Raw genomic sequence first — 18,111 nt, forward strand, 5'->3', positions numbered from 1 at the left:
GGGAGAAAACACAAAAGTGAGTCCACATTTCCCTCCGTAGAGCAGAGCGGCGCCGGTGTTGACTCTCCACGGTTCTCATGTACCTTATAAGTCCCGCCTCCTGCGCTACAAGAGTTTACTCGTTTCTGACGACGCTACCAGAGAGCAAACATGGCAGAAGAAGCACCAGCAGCCGCCGCCGGACCGTCCAAGGCTCAGGCCAAGCCCGCGAAGAAGAGGACAGCGGCTTCCAAAGCGAAGAAGACTTCTCCCAACATCGCCGATGCGATCATGAAAGCGATGAAGAACAGCGGGGACCGCAAAGGGACATCCATGACAAGCATCAAGAAAGCTGTTGCGGCGTTGGGAGTCGATTTGGAGAAGAGCAACAAACGCGTCAATACCACGCTGTGCAGACTGGTGGCGACGGGAGAGCTGATCCAGGTCAAAGGTGCCGGAGCTTCCGGCTCCTTCAAGCTGCCAAAGGCGGCCGAACCCAAGGCAAAGGGCGCCAAGAAAGTTGCCAAACGTTCTGCAGTGAAAAAGACCGCCGCCAAGAAGTCAACAGTCACGAAGAAAGCTGCCGCTAAACCAAGGAAGGCGACATCACCCAAGAAAAAGGCGAAGGCACCTGCCAAAAGTCCGAAGAAGGCTGCTAAGAAAGCACCGGCTAAGAAGTCCCCTGCCAAGAAGCCCGCCGCCAAGAAGGCCCCTGCAAAGAGGGCTGCCCCTAAGAAAACACCAACCAAGAGAACGGCGCCCAAGAAGACTGGAGCTAGAAAGACCAAGAAGTAAATGAGCTAAATTACTGGCTTCAATTTATTTCAACCAAAGGCTCTTTTAAGAGCCACCACATATTCCATTCAAGAGTATTTTCCTTAATCCAGTTTTATATCATTAATACATATTTCTAAAGTGGGTATCAATAATGCACTAGCAAACCTGAGTATGAAACATTTTAGAATAATTTACAAGATAAATGCCTGGCTGGCAACTTGATAATGATGTACCTTGTCATTTAATAATAGTGTTGCTGCCAAACATTTTTTTGTACATAGATACAATGCAATGGTAAAATAATGCAAATAAAAAATTCCTTAATTACTTTCTAGTCCACAGGAATTGAAGAACACCTGGCAAATGTAAATTGTAGCAAAATAACTACCATTACATGCTGTGTGTGTGTGTGTATATGTATATATATATATATATATATATATATATATATATATATATATATATATATATATATATAGGAACGGTGAAGGAGTGGCCGTGCGCAACCCGAGGGTCCCTGGTTCAAATCCCACCTAGTACCAACTTTGTCACGTCCGTTGTGTCCTGAGCAAGATACTTAACCCTTGCTCCTGATGGGTGCTGGTTGGCGCCTTGCATGGCAGCTCCCTCCATCAGTGTGTGAATGTGGAAGTAGTGTCAAAGCGCTTTGAGTACCTTGAAGGTAGAAAAGCGCTATACAAGTACAACCCATTTATCATTTATTTATTTATATATATATATATATATATATATATATATATATACTGTGAATATATATGTGTGTGTGTATATATGTGTATATATTTGTGTGTATATATATGTATATATATATATATATATGTATATATATATATATATATATATATATATATATACATATATAGTGTTTGTGTGTATATATATGCATATACATACTGTATATGTGTGTAAATATATATGTGTGTGTAAATATAAATATATATGTGTGTGTATATAAACTGTGTATATATATATATATACATATATATATATATGTGTGTGTGTGTGTATATATATATTTGTAAATGTGTATATATACTGTATATGTGTGTGTGTATATATATATATATAAAGATGTTGCTGCTGCTGCTGCTGCTGATAAATTTTCACGAAAATCGAATACTTTGCTGGCTGGACATAAAGAATAAAAATGAATCCCATTACACTAGTATCAATATAGGAAAAAGGTCCTTTGGTCCCAGCCACTAAAATGATCTCAAATGGAGGATATTCATTTAAGTGGTAGGATAGGTTGATTGGCAACACTAAACTGGCCTTAGTGTGTGAATGTGAGTGTGAATGTTGTCTGTCTATCTGTGTTGGCCCTGCGATGAGGTGGCGACTTGTCCAGGGTGTACCCTGCCTTCCGCCCGATTGTAGCTGAGATAGGCGCCAGCGCCCTCCGCCACCCCGAAAGGGAATAAGCGGTAGAAAATGGATGGATGGATGGCAATCCATGTTGATTACACATGCCCCAAACTTAACCATAACAATGTAATATCACAATACTAACCATTAAGTCAGAGTCATGGAAATAAAAAAACTATTACAACTCTACCAAATGCCATGTTTTATGAGAAAAAAACAAAACACTACACTATTCATTTGTGGACAGGGCAGAAGTAGAAGCATGACTTGTTTGTCCTCAAAAAGCATGCATGCATAGTGCAGCTGTTATTAAAGGTAACTGTTTTTTAGTCACTGAAATATATAGTACTTGTGGGTAAACAATGCAAAAATAACTTTTTAAACACATATAACCTGGTGAAAGCAACCATACTATTAATTGTTGTCATTACTGCAGTAAATAAATGCAGCTTTTATTTAAACATGTTTGAATTGTTACTTATTTATATGTTTGCTATTTGTAAATAAAAACCTGGGAGTAGTTGGTACTAAAACAATCATAAATAGATTAAGAACATTTGTCATACACTCTTGAAAGGTGGATATTTCAGAAACACCAGTGTTGCCATTTGATTGTTTCCCTCGTTTCAAAATGTTCCCTCCAACAATTTGATTGGCTCATTTTAAAGCTTTGCCCTCCAATAGGTCTTCAGTAACAGCGCGCACGTCTTTGCTCTGGACCAATCAGCGTCGCCGTCGCTCTACAGAGCAACTATAAAGCTGCGCCTCGCCTCATATTACTACACACCCCTGCATTCACCTGCAAGCGCTTCGTCCGAGTTAGACATGGCCAGAACTAAGCAGACCGCCCGCAAGTCCACTGGTGGAAAAGCCCCCAGGAAGCAGCTTGCCACCAAAGCTGCACGTAAAAGCGCCCCGGCTACCGGTGGCGTCAAGAAGCCTCACCGCTACAGGCCTGGCACCGTGGCCCTGAGAGAGATCCGTCGCTACCAGAAGTCCACCGAGCTGCTCATCCGCAAGTTGCCCTTCCAGCGCCTGGTCAGGGAGATCGCTCAGGACTTCAAGACCGACTTGCGCTTCCAGAGCTCAGCCGTCATGGCTCTGCAAGAGTCCAGCGAGGCCTACCTGGTCGGGCTGTTCGAGGACACTAACTTGTGCGCTATCCACGCCAAGAGGGTCACCATCATGCCCAAAGACATCCAGCTGGCTCGCCGTATCCGCGGGGAGAGGGCTTGAACATCCAGTCTCATCAAACGCACCAACGGCTCTTTTAAGAGCCACTCAATCTCACTCCTAGAGTCAAGTCAATTTAAATAGCGATATAGTGATACTTCTGTTCGTGTAAAACGAAACGCGAGAATATTGTCCATACAGTTGGATTATTTTACAACTCGATCTGAGAAGTTAAGTCATTTCAATTGCTGCCATGATCTGTTACTCAGGCTGGTGACAAACATAATCTACAACATACATAATCTTCTACCTGGGTTTTGAAGCAATACAGCCCGCAGTAAACAAGCTGTACCCTCATCCAACAGGGGAGGACGATACCGCACATTTTCGTATCGGTCCGATACTTGCACGGCCAGTATTACCCCAAACAATAATCGAATCATACTGTATGTTTGACTTTTGATACAGGACAGCGACTTGAGCCAAGTAGGAAAATGTTTATTTTTATCATTATCAACATGCTTAAAACCCTTCACAGAGTGATAGGATGTATGCCCTTAAAGTGCTCCTTGTGATGTCCATGGGTAAATCGTAGATGAAATTACAAAAATACATAACCGTCGTGTACACCCAAAACGGGAACGCTACTCTTTCTTCAGCAGATGCACAGAAGGGTTGTTCAATTCTTCCATACTCATGCTTCAGATTTGAGGGAGGCTGTAAAATGTTGATGTATAATAAGTGTTTATTTTTGAGTACCAGTAAAACAAATAAGATTTATTTCAATTGGCTGAATGTACTCACCCACACCCACCTCTGTTTTGATACCAAGATGTCCCCGCCCATTCAAACCAGCCAATCCGGTGTCAGCGTCGGCACACTTATATTTGAATAATGAGGTCCATAAATAAACCAGCGTGACGCCCACACAGAAACATATCGATCCATCCACTTTCTATCGCTTATTCACTTTGGAGTCTCGATGGGCGCTGATGACTATCTCAGGTACAAAGTACTAGAACACAGAAGGCGTTAAAATGATAAAATTAAGATGAAAGACAAGACAAGCGGATACTTCTTGCACAGAATACTTCAAACAAGCTGTTCATTTAAAGGCTTGTTTCTTTGATTTGAATCACGAATACACAAATCACTGTGGCAGTAACACGATACAAACTTGATCAAAACCCACTTTTCAATCCTATAATTTAGCTTCTGTTGTTGTGAATATACCACAAGGTGATGCCAGACCCACCACCAACAATTTCAAGAATGTTCAAATTACCATGCGAACAGTTTACATGTTCTAAGTCCCAAGTTATATGACTGAAGTGTGTGGTTGCAATTTTAGCCAAAAATGTTTGGGCGTTAACATTATCATGGTAGAGGATTAGGTTTAGAGTCCCTACCCCAGGCGTCTTATCCCCTGTGTAATGTTCATATTGTTGTTACTCAGCCAGCGTTTGTGGGTCTGATAGACCCGACAGATGTTTACCTTATCCTAATAAAGTGGAATCCATCAGACCCACAAACGCTGGCTGAGTAACAACAATATGAACAGTGCACGGAAAATTTGTCTGCCAGTTTCTGCATTCCACAGGGATTCTTTTGTGTTTCTGCACCTGCGATCAACACTGTCTGCTCTCCTTTTCTCGCACATTTGACCCTCTGATGTTCTGTGCACCTACACTCTGTCGTGTGTGTGTTAGAGATGCGCGGTTTGCGGTCTCATCCGCGGAGTCCGCGGGTAAACCACGGGTCGGGCGGTTGACATGACGATAAAATAGATTCGGGCGGGTGAACCATCCGGAAATATTTGATATGAATGGTTCTGTGATCGGTATCCTTTGCCATTCAGAGTGCCATTTAAGACCCGTGTCATAAAGCGAAGAAGACAATAAGAGACGCTATTATTCTCCTGAATGACTGCAGGTAGTCACCCAGATAAAAAGTATTAGGGCGTGCTATGAAGCCATTGGCTTTGTCGCCTACTACAACATGTACGATCTGCTTGTCAGTCCAGCATCATGTTGTGTGTGGCTTTCGCTGCAAAACGCACACGACTGCAAGGCATACTGGGTGATACAGAGTACACTATTGGTTGTGATATAAACAATTTTAACACTCTTAGTAATATGCGCCACACTGTGAAGCCACACCAATTAAGAACGACAAACACATTTCGGGAGAACATCCTCACAGTAACACAACATAAACGCAACACAACAAATCCCCATAATCCTTTGTACTCATGACACTTCCTGACTATTTTATGCACCCCGCTAGCAGCAAACCCCCCTCCCCTCCCCCCGTGCGTCGGTAAGGTGGGCGGGGTTGGGGGTGTGGTGGTGTAAAATATATTCAGAAAGTGTCACGGATACAAAGGATTATGGGTATATTTGTTGTGTTGCGTTTATGTTATGTTAATGAGGATGTTGTCCCGAAATGTGTTTGTCAATCTTGTTGGGTGTGGCTTCACAGCGTGGCGCATATTAGTAAGTGTTAAAGTCAGACCAACAATCGGTTTTGTACATGTGGTTGAAGGTGTCTAAGGCAATGGCACCACAGCACGCCCATATTCTTGTTATCAGGATGGACGTGATTGGCTAATCGCGGGAATGTTAGCGGCTCCAATTGTCATCATTACTCTGTGAAACAGGTTTAAATAGCTCTGTGAGTGGTAAGGGCGGGCGGAAATCCTCTGATGTATTTCAGCGGGCGGTTGGCGGGCGGGTACGGTCCTGATAAAATGTTGGTTCGGGTGGACGGCGGGTGGATGATGACTTTGGTGATGCGGATGCGGATGATATAATTGCCTATCCGCGCATCTCTTGTGTGTGTGTGTGTGTGTGTGTGTGTGTGTGTGTGTGTGTGTGTGTGTGCGTACGTGTTTGTTTGTGTGTTACACAAAACATACATTTCCACATTTCTATTAGCCCCGAGTCCAGCGGACCCGGACAGCTTTTATAAAAACGTGTGTGGGGGGGTGTACGATGTGTGGTCATTAAATATGTATTCTGATATATAGTTTTCCCAGAAAATGAGCCAAAGTCAGTGAGTCTCAGTTTTTGGATTGATTAATACTTTTACTAGTAGATTGCACAGTTCAGGAAATATTCCGTACAATTGACCACTAAATGGTAACACACGAATAAGTTTTTCAACTTGTTTAAGTCCGGGTTCACGTTAATCAATTCATGGTACAAATATATACTATCAGCATAATACAGTCATCACACAGGTTAATCATAATAGTATATACATTGAATTATTTACATTATTTACTATCCGGGGGGTGGGATGAGGAGCTTTGGTTGATATCAGTACTTCAGTCATCAACAATTCCATCAACAGAGAAATGTGGACATTGAAACAGTGTAGGTCTTATTTAGTAGGATATGTACAGCTAGCAGAGAACATAGTGAGTTCCGATAGCATAAGAACAAGTACAGTATATACATTTGAAGTATTTTTGATTATTTACATTAGGTTGTTTATAATCCGGGGAGATGGGATGTGAATGGAGGAGGGTATTAGTAAAGTGTTGAAGTTGCCTGGAGGGTTTTGTTTTAGAGCGGTTTTGAAGGAATATAGAGATGCACTTACTTTTACACCTTTTGGGAGTGCATTCCACATTGATGTGGCATAGAAGGAAAATTAGTTAAGACCTTTGTTAGATCGGAATCTGAGTTTAATGTGGTTTGTGGAGCTCCCCCTGGTGTTGTGGTTATGGCGGTTAAGGAAGTAGTTTGACATGTACTTCAGTATCAGGGAGGTGGAGCGGATTTTATAGACTACGCTCAGTGCAAGTTGTTTTACTCTGTCCTCCACCACTTTGGAGAAGTGGGTTGGATTGAGGTGTGATCTGGGGTGGAGGTCTAAAAGTAACCGGACTAGCTTATTCTGGGATGTTTTGATTCTAGATTTGAGGGTTTTGGAGGTGCTGGGGTACCAGGAGGTGCAAGCGTATTGGTTTCAAAACTCTCCCGGTTAAATATGCATAGTATTAGCTCAGGTAAGGTTGCATTTCATGATTCAACTTTGCGTCTTGCGAGCATGTGTTTGTGTAAAAAAACAATAGCAACCGACAGCTGGACCCCACTATCCATTTAACAAGCTAACAATGACTGAATAATGACCATATTTGATTATTTTCTTGTTATCATATGTACTCTGACACTTTTGTGTACACAATAAAGAAGATGGGAGACCTAAACGGGACGGCATGGCGCTGTGGAAGAGTGGCCGTGCGCAACCCGAGCGTCCCTGGTTCAATCCCCACCTAGTACCCACCTAGTACCAACCTTGTTGCGTCCTGAGCAAGACACTTCACCCTTGCTCCTGATGAGTGCTGGTTAGCGCTTTGCATGGCAGCTCCTTCCGTCAGTGTGTGAAAGTGTGTGTGGTGAAAGTGTGTGTGATTTGTGAACGTGTGTGTGAATGGGTAAATGTGGAAGTAATGTCAAAGCGCTTTGAGTACCTTGAAGGTAGAAAAGCGCTATACAACTACAACACATTTATCATTTATTTATTTAGAAGTACCATTCCTGACAAAAAATATTGACTCTGACTTTTTGGTTTCTGTTTATTAAAAAGGAATAATAAAATGATATCAAGGTATTACTACAATTGAATATACTAAACGAGTAAAGTGTATTAAAAATAGATCAATCAAACCTTTATAAAAAGTGATCACTGCAAACTTGTGCATGCTTTGACTTTGCTCCCGTGTACTAGAGTGTGTGCCACTTTTGTCATCGCCTTTCATAAAATCTCGCACTCTTATGCTCTTCTTGGTTACCTCTTGAGGAACTCTCGTTTATCCATTTCGCGATTTCAATGGTTTGTACAGCCGAAAATTACGCTAGCATGAGAGCATTTTTCTTTGAGAAGAGCTAAATGGCGCCTAGTACCTATTAAGAACAGATGCTATGAACACTGCGCATATTCAATGAGCCGGATGTGACATCAAATACTTTTCCTTACTAGGACTCGAGGTGATTCAAGAGGTCAATGTTGAAATCCTCATCACTGTACAAGATCGGAAAACTAACTTAAATATTTTTTGTATTCACAATATTCTCTTATTAACTGATGAAACCAATCTCTTTTAAAGGCCTCGCGATGGTGACCATGTTCTCAGGGACTGTTATTGTCTTGGCCTCTGGATTCCAACTCACTCCTTTATAAAAACTTATCCCCCACCATTGTAGGGACCCGGTTTGACCCGAAACGTGTTTTACTGGCATTGACTACAAAAATAACAAAGAATTATTGATCGAGGCTCATTTCCTTTTGGCAAGCGCTACAGTGGCTGATTGTGATTTAGACCAATACTGATTTAGCCCTGACCTCTGACTGTTCGATTGTTCCAATGTTCGCGTGATTGTTTTTTCTTGGCTGCCTGCTTAAACAACTCTTTTTCCGTGGTGTCAAAGCAGTCTTTGAATGCAGATGAGGCCCCCTGTAGCCACACACATATCTGCTTTTCAACCGGTTTGGTGAGTTTTACCGACGGTCCGTGTGCTGTTTTTTAAAGAAAGGGTGAAGACTTGTCTGCTCCTTTGTGTGTGGTGTATATTTATCAATAAGTTTGTGATGGAAATCTTTGTCTATGTCTGCGTCTGCTTACAGCCCCATGTGTGGTGAGGAGGTGTTTTACATTGTTTTTTTTTGTTTTTTTATAACCTGACATAAAAACTAAACACTCTGTGGACAGGGCCTAACATTCAGTGTTTCGCACTGTCGAGCATTTTAGTACAACTATGCAATGGCACCATCTAGTGGTGACATTCTAAGTTTTTTAGGTATTTTTTTTTGTCCTGTCCTGTCCAGCTACTCAAGCAAATCATATTGTTGATGTAGACGCCCATATTTACTTTAAAGAGAAGTGTAGGATACTTCTCGTTTTGCCTTTTTTTTTTATTTAAATGGATTTACATTATTTTTAGGCACAGCCCGACCGGAGTAGGAGGATATAGAAAGAGGAAAAAACGGAAGACAGGGGGGCAATTGCGGGGACAAAAGGAGATAAGACGGAGACAACAGCAACAACAATAGAGCAACATCAGCAAATACAATATGTACAAGCATAATAGTAAAAGTGATAGCAAATAAGCAGTTATTGGGTGTGAGTACTCCTTGCCCTTATGTGGGTTCTTCCGAGGATGTTGTAGTTGTAGTGGTTTGTACAGTCCTTTGAGACATTTGTGATTTAGGGCTATATAAATAAACATTGATTGATTGATTAATAACACAGAAATGACAAAGAACATTATTTCACAACAAATGGAGCAATAAAATGCCGATAGAAATAGCACTATTGAATAATGATAATTATCTCTGTTATCAACAATATCATTTTTTTCAAATGCAACAATACGTGTGTGTGTAATGATAACTTGAATTAAAAACAAAAAGCAGATACATTGAGGGGAAGAGAGAGAAGCGAACTGTATTAACCTTGTAGATTGTTATGGTAACATTAGGTTAAGCTTCGTCATTGTGCTGTGTTTTACCCAGTTTTCCCTGTAGGAACAACGTTAATATATGTTCGATGAAACGTGATTATATGCATGAGTGTATGTATCCATATGTGCTTGTATATGTACAATATGTGTATGTATGTATGCATGTACTGTATGTATGTACTGTATTTGTGTATGTATGTGGTAGCATAGGTACTAGGGCTGTGAATCTTTGGGTGTCCCACGATTCGATTCAATATCGATTCTTGAGGTCACGATTCGATAATATATAAATTGTTTCGGTTCGATTCTATTCTCGATTCAAAAGCAATATTTTTCCGACTCAAAACGATTCTGTATTATTCATTCAACAAATAGGATTTCAGCAGGATCTACCCCAGTCTGCTGACAGGCTAGCAGAGTAGTTGATGTTTTTTTTAAAAAGCTTTTATAATTGTAAAGGACAACGTTTTATCAACTGATTGCAATAATGTACATTTTTTTTAACTATCAAACAAACCAAAAATATGACTTATTTTATCCTTGTGAAAACATTGGACACAGTGTGTTGTCAAGCTTATGAGATGCGATGCAAGTGTAAGCCACTGTGACACTATAGTTCTTTATTTTTATTTTTTTATAAATGTCTAATGATAATGTCAATGAGGGATTTTTAATCACTGCTATGCTGAAATTATAACTAATATTGATACTGTTGTTGATGATATTCATTTTTGTTTCACTACTTTTGGTTTCGTGTTAGTGTCTCCTTTCAATTGCTCTGTTTATTGCAGTTCTGAGTGTTGTTGGGTCAGGTTTGGTTTTGGAATTGGATTGCATTGTTATGGTATTGCTGTGTATTGTTTTGTTAGATTGTTAAAAAAAAAAAAAAAAATTAAATCAATATTTTAAAAATGAGAATCGATTCTGAATCGCACAACGCATTCGAACCAATTTTTTCCAACACCCCTAATAGGTACCTATGTATTTGTGTGTGTATGTATGAGTGAATGTACATATGTACGCTATGAATAATAATGTGTATGTGAGTATGTATGTACTCTATATATGTCTCCCAGTGTGTGCCAAAGTATGACCCCAGCCACTCAGAGAGTCCAACCCAAGGCAGAAGGTGCGGTGCCCAGGGAACAAGGGACCACTGGCCACACGCAGTCAGGCAGGCTAGCGACAGGAACCCCAGAGCCGGCATATTGTGCCGCCCTGGCTTTTTTTTTTTTTGGATTGATTGATACTTTTATTAGTAGATTGCACAGTTCAGTACAAATTATGTATAATTGACCACTAAATGGTAACACCCAAATAAGTTTTTCAACTTGTTTAATTCGGGGTCCACGTTAATCAATTCATGGCAGGGCCAGCATCAGACCGTAGACAGACAGTTTGCCAAAAAGCTAAACAACATTAACATAGCAGTATGCGATAGCGTTAGCCTGTTTAATTTTTTGAATCAGTTAATTTGGCGGAAAGGTATGTCAATGTTATTACTGTGGTTTCCAAACTGTTTAAGTGTATTTTATTTGCGGACGACACAACCTTATTGTATTCAGTAAAAATATTGAAGATATGTTAGAGGAAGTTGACATTTTTTTAATCAAAATTTATAAGTGGTTTGATGTTAATAGATTGTTTTTAATACTAGTAAAATTAAATTTATGATTTTTTGCAACAGTAGTAACATTGTGGATGCCTAATTATATGTCGAGGGAGTTGAGATTTAAAGAACAAAGGAGATCAAGTTTTAATATCCAAACAGTTAAACTTTGAAATTTAATGAATTGGTAGAGTATAATTTCTTAAAAATCGTTCACAAAGCACATGCAAAAATTATACCAAACAACATTCTAAAGAGATTTGCTAAAAGAGAAAATAATTATATTGAAAGGGAAATAAAATATTTAATAAAATGAGATTTAGAACAACGACAAGGTAAAGAAGAAATTTAGTCAAAGGACAATGGAACAAAACAAAGTGGATCTCTTTTTGTATTAAATAAAATCAATCATGATGATGAAAAGATATGATTTGGAGGAAGATTTTGTTCTCATGTTTATTTTGTTGCATGTTGTGAAATTGAAATATTGCTATAAGTGTTCTGAGTTACACAACAAATGTAACTGCGTGAATACGGGGCTGATATAAGTTTATTCTTCTTCCTTCCCATTCGTAATTCATTGTGAAATTATGTTAATTGTTGCTCTTTGTTTTGACCTTGAATGAATAAATGAAATAAAAATTAAAATGGAAAAAATATGAATAATGGTGATTTTTTGCATTTTTCAAATGTAACCTGATGAATAAGCTGCTCAAAGCCATCTTGTATGAAACAGTTGTGCGGCTGACTAGTTAACTGATGTACAAAAGGACAGTGTATCGCAAGATTGTTACCAGTTTTATTGTTCATCTTTTAAAGTCATTCAGTTACATTTCAATTAAAAGTCATCACATTTATGTATTCAAACATCTCTGTTTGCAGTAAGAGGGGCAAAAAATTTGTTTCCGCCCGGTCTCGAACCGGGGACCTTTCGCGTGTTAGGCGAACGTGATAACCACTACACTACGGAAACTGTGAAAGTCATGCATACATACTATTGATAACATATACGTTGGGACTGAGGAACGTTTGCCTGACTAAAGTGACCAGTAACAAATTGGGTCAAAATGAGAGTTGACGAAATGAACTTTTAACACAGAATTTTTGTAGTTGTGTTACTTATTCTTCACCCACGTCTTTATATTCCTTCGCATGCTAATTCGTATGTGCTGCCGCTGACAGGATTGGTTATGATGTGCGGATCAACTCTTAAATATCGAGATCACCGATACCAAATATTTAGACTTTATTGTTGAATCCAAAATCATAATATCGTTACCTTTCACAATTTAAATTATTTGAGATGACGCATTAATTAAGATATGGTCACATTGTAAAACATTTGGTGGGGACTACTTTTGCTTCTGCCCAAGTATCGACAAATTCAAACCAATTGGATTAAATCAACCGTGGTATGGTAAAGGTGTGGGTTCAAAAGGAAACGTTATTAGCTTATAATAAATACTGCAATAGTAAAACGATATTAACCGTGAGAAACGCACGTAGGAAGTTCAGCCTTTTAGCAGTAACAAGTAGTGGCTCTTAAAAGAGCCGTTGGTTGATTTGGTGTGTTCCGATGTTCAAGCCCTCTCCCCGCGGATACGGCGAGCCAGCTGGATGTCTTTGGGCATGATGGTGACCCTCTTGGCGTGGATAGCGCACAAGTTAGTGTCCTCGAACAGCCCGACCAGGTAGGCCTCGCTGGACTCTTGCAGAGCCATGACGGCTGAGCTCTGGAAGCGCAAGTCGGTCTTGAAGTCCTGAGCGATCTCCCTGACCAGGCGCTGGAAGGGCAACTTGCGGATGAGCAGCTCGGTGGACTTCTGGTAGCGACGGATCTCTCTCAGGGCCACGGTGCCAGGCCTGTAGCGGTGAGGCTTCTTGACGCCACCGGTAGCCGGGGCGCTTTTACGTGCAGCTTTGGTGGCAAGCTGCTTCCTGGGGGCTTTTCCTCCAGTGGATTTGCGGGCGGTCTGCTTGGTTCTGGCCATGTCTAACTCGGACGAAGCGCTTGCAGGTGAATGCAGGGGTGTATAATAATATGAGGCGAGGCGCAGCTTTATAGTTGCTCTGTAGAGCGACGGCGACGCTGATTGGTCCAGAGCAAAGACGCGCGCGCTGTTACTGAAGACCTATTGGAGGGCAAGGCTTTGAAATGAGCCAATCAAATTGTTGGAGGGAACATTTTGAAATGAGGGAACCAATCAAATGGCAATAATGGTGTTTCTGAAATATCCACCTTTCAAGAGTGAATGACAAATGTTCTTAAGCTATTCATGATTGTTCTAGTACCAATTATTCCCAAGTTTTCATTTACAAATAGCAAACATTTAAATAAGTAACGATTCAAACATGTTTAAATAAATGCTACACATATTTAATGCAATAATGAGGGCAAGTAGCATGGTTGCTTTTGATTGTGGTATGTATTTTATGTTGCACGATTGTACCAAGAAAAAAAAAATCCTAGTTTGTGAACCCGTTCTCAAACAATGGCAATAAAAAAAGGGTTCTGATTCTTTCACCAGGCTATTGTTTAAGAAGTTATTTTAGCCATGTTTACCCACAAAGGCTAGTGTGTCCACCCTGAGATCAGATAGGTTGTGAGTCATACCAAAGACTATAAAAATGGGTCCCATTACCTCCCTGCTTGGTACTCAGCATCAAGGGTTGGAATTGGGGGTCCAATCAGCAAAAATTATTCCCGGGCGCGGCCACCGCTGCTGCTCACTGCTCCCAGTGGGTGCACAAGGGGATGGGTGAAATGCAGAGGACAGATTTCATCACACCTAGTGTGTGTGTGTCAGTGACAAGCATTGGTACTTTAACTTTAACTTAAATATTTCAGTGAATATAAAACGCCACTGACAGGCATTTTTTCCCCAGCCAGTAACAGCTGGACTATGCATGTGTGATTTACGGAGTAAATTTGCCTTGAAATAAAAAGGCAGTGTTTATATAACAAAACATAGTATGGATGTGTAAGGTAAAAAAAAAAAAGTAAAACATTTTTAATTTCAATGACAGAATGTATTGTTATAGCTAAAGTCTAAGTGTTAAGTGTAACAAGACTGTATTAACGTGACAAATATATGTATATGTTTTAAGTCAGTGGTTCTCAACCTTTTTTCAGTGATGTACCCCTGAGCATTTTTTCAATTCAAGTACCCCCTAATCAGAGCAAAGCACTTTTGGTTGAAAAAAAAGAGATAAAGAAATAAAATACAACACTCTTGTCATCAGTTTCTGATTTATTAAATTGTATGACAGTGCAAAATATTGCTCATTTGTAGTTGTCTTTCTTTAACTATTTGGAAAAAAAGATATAAAAATAATTTATGAAAAATAAACAACTGATTCAATTATATATACAGATTTGTACACATAGAAGTAATTATCAACTTAAAAATTGTAATAGAGATCCATCTGGATTCATGAACTTAATTCTAAACATTTCTTCACTAATAAATAAATCTTTAACATCAGTATTTATGGAACATGTCCACAAAAAATCTAGCTGTCAACACTGAATATTGCATTGTTGTATGTTTTTTTCACAGTTTATGAACTTACCTTCATATTTTCTTGTAGTATTGTACAATAAATATATTTATAAAGGATTAATGAATTGCTGCTATTCTTACAATATTTGTTGTAAAATCTCAAGTTCCCCTTGGCATGCCTTCAAGTACCCTCAGGAGTGCATGCATCCCCATTTGAGAACCAATGTCTTAAGTGGTTGTAATGGTTGAACTGCATGTGCAACTAAATAGAGTGGACTTGCAAATTATAAAGTATATTATATAATGTCACATGTGGGAATTGCTCTTGAGTGGAAGTTGTGGTGGCTCTTAAAAGAGCCTTTGGTTGAAGTGATACGCGGTTTAGAGTCGGTACATTTACTTCTTGGCCCTCTTGGACGTGGCCTTTTTGGGTGACGCTCTATTGGTTGGTGGCTTTCTCGCAGTTTTCTTAGGAGCGGTTTTCTTGGCAGGAGATTTCTTAGCCGCAGGTTTCTTTGCCTTCTTGGGGCTCTTGGCAGGTGCCTTCTTCTTGGGGGTGGTGGCTTTCTTAGGCTTTGCAACTTTCTTAGCGGCCGCTGGTTTCTTCGCGGTAGGTTTCTTAGCGGGAGATTTCTTGGAGACCTTCTTGACCACTTTCGTCTTGGTATCGGCCTGCTTTGGCACCTTGAAGGAGCCGGAAGCGCCGGCGCCCTTGACTTGAATCAAATCGCCATTGACCACCAGTCGGCACACTGCGCTGTTGACGCGCTTGTTGCTCTTCTCCATATCGATACCCATCCCTGCGATGATTTTCTTGATGACTGCCATTGATGTCCCTTTGCGGTCCTTATTGCCTTTAACCGCCTCCAGTACCGCTTCGGCGATGTTGGGAGAAGTCTTCTTCGCTTTGGAAGCCGTTGTCCTCTTCTTCGCGGGCTTGGCCTGAGCCTTGGACGGTCCGGCGGCGGCTGCTGCTGGTGCTTCTTCTGCCATGTTTGCTCTCTGGTAGTGTCGTCAGAAAAGAGTAAACTCTTGTAGCGCAGGAGGCGGGACTTATAAGGCACATGAGAACCGTGGAGAGTCAACACCGGCGCCGCTCTGCTCTACGGAGGGAAATGTGGACTCACTTTTGTGTTTTCTCCCCCACGTTCCGTCCTCAAACGACGCGAAAAACCAACATCTCACACCGCACTTTTTGCACAACCGGCAAGAAAAACCCTTTACCTTCAGTTTAAAATCAATTTTATCCGCCAAAACCTTCTAGTACTTTTACTACAGCTTTCAAACCTCTCTGGTAGTGCGTCATTTGGCGACATCCAGCGCTACTTTTACTCACCTTTCGTCCTTTAAAACATCTCAAATTGAGCTTTAATGAACGTGACACCGTTTTTCTTGTAAGAAGAGACATTCGAGCTCATATTAAAAGAAAAATCCACTCATGAAGTGGATTGGTTTGTCTTTTTTTGGCTAAGATTGAGACGGAAGCTAACACAGAGTTTTTCCCACAGTGGCTCGGGGCGGTTACAGACAGTCGCTCCTGGATCAGCCGTAAAACATAATTAGTGTTTACCGAACATTTGGTTTAACATGAATGCATTAGAAATATCGATATATTCACATTCATATTTTATTAAACTGTTTTGGGTTTTGTTTGGGACTTGATTATAAAGTTACGTCTCCCATTCATGCTCTCTGATTATGTTCTCTCATCACGGCTTTAATGATGAACTTCATCTTTTCAGCTAACTTGCTGCTTTTTTTTTTTTCGAGCCTACTGAAAATGAGATGTTCTTATTTAAATGGGGATAGCAGGTCCATTCTATCTATTCTATTGATCATTTCGCGATATTGCCATATGTTTGCTGAAAGGATTTAGTGGAGAACATCCACGATAAAGTTTGCAACTTTCGGAGCTAAGAGAAAAGCCCTGCCTCTACCGGAAGTCGCAGACGATGACGTCACATGTTGATGGCTCCTCACATATTCACATTGATTTTAATGGGAGCCTCCAACAAAAAGTTCTATTCGGAACGAGAAAACGACAATTTCCCTATTATTTTGAGCGAGGATGAAAGAGTCGTTGGCGATGAGGTGGCGACTTGTCCAGGGTTTACCCCGCCTTCTGCCCGATTGTAGCTGAGATAGGCTCCAGCGCCCCCCGCGACCCCAAAGGGAATAAGCGGTAGAAAATGGATGGATGGATGAAAGATTCGTGTTTGAGGATATTGATAGCGACGGTTTAAAAGAAAAAAAAAACGCGATTGCATTGGGACGGATTCCGATGTTTCTAGACACATTTATTAGAATAATTCTGGGAAATCCCTTATCTTTCTATTGTGTTGCTAGTGTTTTAGTGAGTTTAACAGTACCTGATAGTCGTAGGGGTGTCTCCACGTGTGTCTTGACGCCAATGTCTCAGGGGAGTCGACGGCAGCTATGGACGGCACAAGCTCAGCTTTTCTCCGGTAAGAAGCGACTTTTTAACCACAAATTTCTCACCGAAACCTGCTGGTTGACATTCCGTCGTGGTTCATGTTCGCTTGACCGCTGCGATCCATAGTAAAGTTTCACCTCCAGGAATTTTAAACTAGGAATCACCATGTGTTTGTGTGGCTAAAAGCTAAAGCTTCTCAACTCCATCTTTCTACTTTGACTTCTCCAATATTAATTGAACAAATTGCAATAGATTCAGCAACACAGATCTCCAAAATACTGTGTAATTATGCGGTTAAAGCAGACGACTTTTAGCTCTGTGTGTGTGCAGCGCTCATACTTCCTAAAACCTGTGACATCTTGCGTACACGTCATCATTACACAACGTTTTTAAGACGAAACTCCCGGGAAATTTAAAATTACAATTTAGTAAACTATAAATGCTTTATTGGCATGTGTTTCAATGTTAATATGTCATCATTGATATATAAACTATCAGACTGCGTGGTGGGTAGTAGTGGGCTTCAGTAGGCCTTTAATAACTACTAATGTTTCCCTACTCCAACATCAATGTTACTCACTTGCCAAAGCAACACATATTGTATGGTCTAATCCTACTAATTAACTTAATTCATTGGTGTCATCGGCACTAATTTGCACAAATACATTTTTAAACAGAACCCGTACTTTTTGTCCAAACCTGCTAACTAATTAATGGCAATCAAATCAACTTGTTCTGGTGGCATTTTTTTTCTTGCCTCAAACACCAAAATGTACAAAA

At 40.4% G+C, this 18,111-nt stretch overlaps 4 protein-coding genes and 1 non-coding gene across 5 annotated transcripts; 2 read left to right on the plus strand and 3 right to left on the minus strand.

Annotated features, from left to right (window-relative positions):
- The first annotated feature begins 106 nt into the window (after positions 1–106).
- Positions 107–1,083, plus strand: LOC133551740 (histone H1-like). The gene has a single exon (XM_061898769.1). The coding sequence runs from the start codon at positions 151–153 to the stop codon at positions 772–774; it is 624 nt and encodes a 207-aa protein (XP_061754753.1). The 5' UTR covers positions 107–150; the 3' UTR covers positions 775–1,083.
- Positions 1,084–1,214: 131 nt separating this feature from the next.
- LOC133551741 (histone H3) lies at positions 1,215–4,310 on the plus strand. The gene has a single exon (XM_061898770.1). It carries the CDS (start codon positions 2,968–2,970, stop codon positions 3,376–3,378), a length of 411 nt encoding a protein of 136 aa, XP_061754754.1. The 5' UTR covers positions 1,215–2,967; the 3' UTR covers positions 3,379–4,310.
- A 7,869-nt stretch (positions 4,311–12,179) lies between these two features.
- On the minus strand, positions 12,180–13,576 carry LOC133551745 (histone H3). The gene has a single exon (XM_061898772.1). The coding sequence runs from the start codon at positions 13,383–13,385 to the stop codon at positions 12,975–12,977; it is 411 nt and encodes a 136-aa protein (XP_061754756.1). The 5' UTR covers positions 13,386–13,576; the 3' UTR covers positions 12,180–12,974.
- On the minus strand, positions 12,295–12,367 carry trnav-aac (transfer RNA valine (anticodon AAC)). The gene has a single exon. It is a non-coding gene; the product is annotated as a tRNA-Val (tRNA).
- Positions 13,577–14,627: 1,051 nt separating the features above from the next.
- Positions 14,628–15,934, minus strand: LOC133551743 (histone H1-like). The gene has a single exon (XM_061898771.1). It carries the CDS (start codon positions 15,888–15,890, stop codon positions 15,294–15,296), a length of 597 nt encoding a protein of 198 aa, XP_061754755.1. The 5' UTR covers positions 15,891–15,934; the 3' UTR covers positions 14,628–15,293.
- Positions 15,935–18,111: the final 2,177 nt, after the last annotated feature.

This window comes from Nerophis ophidion, linkage group LG04 (genome assembly GCF_033978795.1).
Source record: "Nerophis ophidion isolate RoL-2023_Sa linkage group LG04, RoL_Noph_v1.0, whole genome shotgun sequence".
In the NCBI taxonomy this organism is placed as follows: domain Eukaryota; kingdom Metazoa; phylum Chordata; class Actinopteri; order Syngnathiformes; family Syngnathidae; genus Nerophis; species Nerophis ophidion.